Source organism: Silene latifolia, chromosome 7, assembly GCF_048544455.1.
Source record: "Silene latifolia isolate original U9 population chromosome 7, ASM4854445v1, whole genome shotgun sequence".
Classification (NCBI taxonomy): Eukaryota; Viridiplantae; Streptophyta; class Magnoliopsida; order Caryophyllales; family Caryophyllaceae; genus Silene; species Silene latifolia.
This window is the reverse complement of record NC_133532.1, coordinates 11,592,689-11,598,437: the sequence shown is the minus strand read 5'-3', so window position 1 is coordinate 11,598,437 and position 5,749 is coordinate 11,592,689. Positions and strand designations below refer to the sequence as shown.

Below are 5,749 nucleotides of genomic sequence, written 5' to 3'. Positions count from 1 at the left end.
TTTTGATATTAATTTATATATGACATTGCATAAACTAATAGGTCGAAAATCTTGAATTTTATCCGGCGCTTTTTTCTTTGGGATTAAAACAATATGGGTATGGTTCAATTCATCCGGCATGGGTTCTCCTTTCAGAAACCCGATCACTGAACTCGTAACCAGCGGTCCCACAATATGCCAATACGTTTGATAGAACAATCCATTCATCACATCCGGTCCCGGGGCTTTTAGCGGATGCATTTGATTTAACGCTTCAAGAACTTCCTCTGCCTGGTATTCACGCCGCAATAGACCATTCATATTCTCCGTCACACGCCCCTCAACCCCACTGAAAATATCCCCGAAGTCCCGCTGCCCATATGCCTTAAAAAGACCCTCGAAATAGCTAGTCGTCACCCTCGAAACCGCTTCTTCACCCACACGCACCGCCCCCCCCCCCATCATCCACTAATTTCCCAATATGATTTTTGGTTCTCCTCTGCCCAGCTTGCCGGTGGAAATACCCCGTATTACGATCCCCATCTTTGAGCCAAAGAGCTCTCGACCTTTGCCTCCAGAATAGCTCCTCCTGTCTACAAAGATCAGCCACTTCACTCACTAATTTCCGCCTTCTCTTAACCTCAGCAATCGAACGCCCCCCCTCATTAAGTTTAGCAATCTGCCTCCTCTTCGTCGCAATAGCCTTCACAACCTTCCCAATGCTAATCTTTTTCCATGCCTGAAGCTCCCTCGCACAAGAGCTAAGTGTATGCATCATATCCCCTCCCCCACGATCAACGCCCTTTTGAATTGCATCCTCACAACCCTCTTCCCCAACCCACATTTGCTCAAATCGGAATTTGTGCATATATTCCTTCTTCACATCTCTTCTGTCAAGCACCAATTTAATAGGTGAGTGGTCAGACCATTCTCGCTCAAGATGGATCAAACGAGCATACGGGAACCTATCAAGCCACTAATTAGTTCCCATAGCCCTATCAATCCGGCACTGTCTATTAGCATCCTCCGCTTGCCCATTGTCCCATGTGAAAGCATCGCCCTCGAACTGTATGTCCACCAAGCCGCACACGTCAACAGCATCACGAAAGTTGTTCATTTGCCATTGGGCACGGCTTCCTCCCTTCATCTCATTTGCAAAAAGAATCTCATTAAAGTCACCCACACACATCCAAGGCAAGTTAGATTGCCTCCCTATAATACGAAGCACCTGCCATGACAGATGACGATCTGACACCGTAGGCCATCCATAGAAACCAGTTACTCTCCAGTCACCCTCCTCATCTCGAACCACAAAATCCATGTAATGAACCGAGGCCGATACGAACTCGCACCTCAGTCCTTTCTTCCACCAAAAAGCGAGACCTCCCGACCTTCCCACACTATCCACTTCCATTCCCTCATACCCATCAAATTTTGCCCGGACAGTCCTCATTTAACGACCACTTAGCTTCGTCTCGCAAAAAAACACCATGGCCGGGGCCTCCCGTCGTAGTAAATGACGGAGCGCGCCAACACGTTCGGGGTGGCCCAAACCCCGACAGTTGAGACTCAAAAGACTCATTGGGCCCGGCGAAGTTGAGTTCCCTCAACCACCGCCTCAGGTATAGTGACGCCCCCGTCTTTCTTTTGTTTCGACCTCTTCACTTGTCCACCCCGAACATCGTCTTCTCTGTCTCGTTTCCCCCCAACATCCACACCCAGCTCGTCAAAATTTGACACTTCACTCGCCCTCGGTATCCGTGTCCACTTTACCCCTTTACCTCCCATCCCTCCCACCAGACTCCCCTCACCCTCATGCCCCACCTTATGGCCAAAACCGAACCTCTCTCCTACATCCATCTCCATATCGCTACCACTCCACTCCCTCTGTTCTGTCCCTGCACCCTTATCCACGCACACATCCTCCACCCTTGCCACAGTCATCTCCTTTCCCACACACCTCTCTTCCTGCCTCTTCTCGGTATTAGGAGCCCCATTCCCTGTTTCACTCTCCCTCTGACCCCCACTCCGTCTTTCCTCCCCTCCCTCCTTTAACAGTTCAGTCCCCCCTTCTGCACCCATGCACTTCCCCTCCATCATCTTCTTGTTTTTAAAGCCAACAGCAATATGCTGAAGCTTCTCTATCATTTTTGCAATTTCATCCTCCTCATCTTTCCTTCCTTGATTATCGAACTTAGCCTGTAGACATCGCATAGCTTTCCCATTCCCCTCCTTGGCTGTCTTAGTAATTTTCCATGGGGAAGCACGCATCCATTCCCCATAACGAAGCTCGTCTTCCTCGTAGGGACCATCGTCACAATCTTTCTCCCCATGGCCAAGAGTTCCACATCCATAACAGTATGTTGGTAGTCTCTCATATTCAACATCAAACTTCACCATTTGTCCAGTTTGCATTTTAATCGGAACAAAAGCATGTAGTGGGTTTCTCACGTCGTGAAGAATTCTGAGCCGAATTGCCCTATCCATCTCTGGGTTTGGCCCTAATTCCATACTAATAAACTGCCCTAGCATCGACCCTATCCTCCTCGCATTCGATTCGTTTTTCTTATCCGAGATGGGAAGGTCATACACTCTCGCCCACATTGGCAATTGATGTAAAACAGTATCAGTAATCTTACCCGCGGTGTTAGGTTCGTTGAAGCACCATACGAATTTGTCAAAATGCCATGGTTGATTTGCTAGCACCTTCTCTTTGTCTCGCATAGCCCCAAATCGAAAAACAAAGGTCTTGTCTTTAGCGTCAATCACGTTGCCAATAATGGATTTCAAAGGATTCCATAGTCTGATCATCGTCTCTATGGCCGCCTTCGCATTGATCACTTTCTGCGTCCAAATTTTCCCAACAAGCATCAGCTGTCCCTTCTCTTCCTCCTCTGAGCCCCCATCCCAGACAAAATCGTTCCCAGTCCCACCATCACCATCACACATGATTCCCTTCCCCTTGCTCGAAGTAGAAGCCATCGGATCAAAACCTTTCTGCAACCTGCACAAAACAATCGAAAACAAAAGCAAAAGAAGCCAAAAACCCACGCGGAGGACGTGAGAAGAGCCTCGAACAGAAGGAGAAACCTAAGACCTAAAGCTAGACCCAGACAGGAACCCTAGGAGAAACCCTAGATTTTATTAATCACCCATGTTTTGTATTTTAGTATATTGGTCAAGCGACATTTATGGTATTTTACCAAATTTTCTTAAATATGACTTTTAGTTGAATTTGACAATAAAAATAGAATAGAGGGAGTATTACATTGGAGATTCTAGAATCAAATGCGGAAGTCTTTGTCAATGATGTAGAAAGAAAAAACGATATATAATTGGTCAAAATACTAATTGGTGACAAAAAGAAAAAAAAGGGTTCTTATCATATTGATAAAAAAATTGTCGGTTCGAGAAGTGACCAAGTCTATTGGATCTTGTAAAAATTGGGTCACTGTCATAGGTGAAAAATCATTTTTCACAAAAGAAAAAGGGTAAAAAATTGGGTCAATATCACATGGGTAAAAAATTGGGTCACTTTCAAAGTTACATGAAGTTTTGAGTCAGAGGACAAGAATTAGCTTAAATGGTAAAAGTTTTTTAACTTCAATCATAAAGTCGGAGTTCGATTCTCACTTGAGATCAGTGACATTTTCAATGGGGATTAATGGGGTTCAATTGAGCGCCATTGGGAAATATATGAAAATTTTATGTCAACTATTATGCATTGGTGGTAAAATGCAAGTAGTCTCAGCGAGAGAATGGGGGTCCAGTCTCGATGGTACGCATTTTCTTTCCATTTTAAGTGTTCATTTTCATATTTCGTAAGTTTTCCCTCAAATTTTATCTTTTTAGCTTTCTCGTTTATTTTTCCTTTACACTCCTCTATAAAATTTTCTCGTTTATTTTTCCTTTACATTCCTCTATAAAATTTGGGTATTCCTTAATATTTGATCATATAAATTACTATATTCACTTCATTTTATTATCCCCGTCCTATAAATGTATATAAAATATGTTATCATGCAATATTATTCGTTGATAATAATTTACTATTCCGTATTTTTTCATATTTTTTTCTAACTCAAGTTATCAAGTGGATATTTTATTATTTTTAACATTGTCTTTTTATAATTAACATAATATTAAAAAAATTGCCTTGAAACTGCAATATAAATTTTTCATGAAAAAAGTATACGGCAAAACTTGAACCCCCATAATTAGAACCCTAGAAACGCCACTGCTCGAGATATAAGTACAATCATTTAAAACAAAAGTAAAGTAAGTTAAATGTGATTTTCCCTAAACAACGGAGTATCTTACAATATTATGTATGTCATTCTTCTTTTACTATTTAATTAATCCCATTTTCATAATGTTAGTCCTCCACATAATCATACATTCATACTCCCTTCGTCCCGGTTAATTATTGTCTTGGTTTTGGCACAAAGATCAAGGAGGGGGGTCAATTAGTAAATGATAAGTGGACCAAATTGTGTGTGAATGACCAAATTGTCCATCAAGTTTATTCTTAAAATGGAAAGCACAACAATTGACTGATATACCCAAAATAAAATAGTATGACAAATGACCGAGACCGAGCGAGTATCATATATTGAAGAAATATGAATCCTCTGACAACATATTTGAATTATTATAAGGCATGAAACACAAAATAAATAAAAAATAATTAGTCACCAGAAAGCATCTCGTATGAATCTTTAAATAGCAATCGAAAAGACGTGATGAATTACTAAGCAACAAGGTCCAAATATCCATCATGGTTCCGTTGTTGATATTAGGTTGTTGCTTGGCAACAATCCTATTCATTGTCTTCTTACTTTCTCAAAAATTATTTTACAAACGCAAATATAATCTCCCTCCTGGAAAAACCGGGTGGCCCATCATCGGCGAAACATTGTCCTACGTCGCTTCCCCCACATCCTTCATCCGCAAAAAAATGACCAAATACTCGACAACCATCTTCAGAACATATTTCTTCGGGCATAATGTAGTTTTCATATGCGGCCCTGCCGCAAATAAATTCGTTTTCTCTAAGGATGGTAAATTTTTCAAGATATGGGCACCCGACTCGCTATCCAAACTTCTAAGTCTACAAAATTACCCAGAAAACTCTGAGTTACAGTTGTCATGGCAATTACTTGACGACCCCATCCACAAATTTTTCAAGCTCGACACCCTTCGAGATCATGTTAATGTAATCGATTCCATTACACGTGAGCACATAGATAGTTACTGGGTTCCCCATACTAACAAAGAGCTGAAAATTCACTCTCTTACAAAAGAATTTACCTTTTACTTAACTTGTAGGGTATTTCTGGATTACTCAAACTCCATTCCTGAACAAATAAGGCAACTCGCCAAGCAATTCTTTATCCTGTCTGATAACATCTTCACTGTCCCAGTTAATTTCCCTGGGACACCTTATTATAAGGCAAACAAAGCTAGCCCTAAAGTTCGAGAGATGATAGCGGATATAGTGAAACAAAGGAGGGAGGAAGCGACAACAATGTCGCCAACAGATGACGTGTTGGGTCAAATACTCCTGGCCGCCCAAGCTAACGGCCAGGTTTACAGTGACCAGCAAATTGCTAGCAAGTTTATTGGTTATTTGTTTGCCGGGTTTTATAGTACTAGTTCCGCTATTGCTTATCTTTTATGCCATCTTGCTCAACACCCTCTTATCTTTGAAAAGGTCTTACAAGGTATGTATGTACTCCACTCTTCGTTTCTCACATGCTCTTACGATTTC

General features: G+C 41.8%; 2 protein-coding genes across 2 annotated transcripts in view; one reads left to right on the top strand and one right to left on the bottom strand.

Annotated features, from left to right (window-relative positions):
* Nucleotides 1–412: 412 nt before the first annotated feature.
* LOC141589727 (uncharacterized) lies at nucleotides 413–1,432 on the bottom strand. The gene is made up of 2 exons (XM_074410353.1): nucleotides 990–1,432; nucleotides 413–869 (listed from the first exon to the last, which is right to left on the bottom strand). Exons 1-2 carry the CDS (start codon nucleotides 1,430–1,432, stop codon nucleotides 413–415), a joined length of 900 nt encoding a protein of 299 aa, XP_074266454.1.
* A 3,324-nt stretch (nucleotides 1,433–4,756) lies between these two features.
* LOC141589726 (beta-amyrin 28-monooxygenase-like) overlaps nucleotides 4,757–5,749 on the top strand; it is a 9,816-nt gene continuing 8,823 nt past the window's right edge. Inside the window, exon 1 of the mRNA XM_074410352.1 lies at nucleotides 4,757–5,702. Within this exon, the coding sequence (XP_074266453.1) occupies nucleotides 4,757–5,702 (946 nt within the window). The remainder of the gene's footprint in view (nucleotides 5,703–5,749) is intronic.

Bases quoted from the DNA above. Each gene is read 5' to 3' on its own strand.
- LOC141589727 (XM_074410353.1), bottom strand. From the start codon at position 1,432: ATGAGGACTGTCCGGGCAAAATTTGATGGGTATGAGGGAATGGAAGTG. The intron at 870-989 runs GTGCCGGATTGA...GGTGCTTGACAG, and splicing joins GCGGAGGATGCTAATAGACA to AAGAGATGTGAAGAAGGAAT.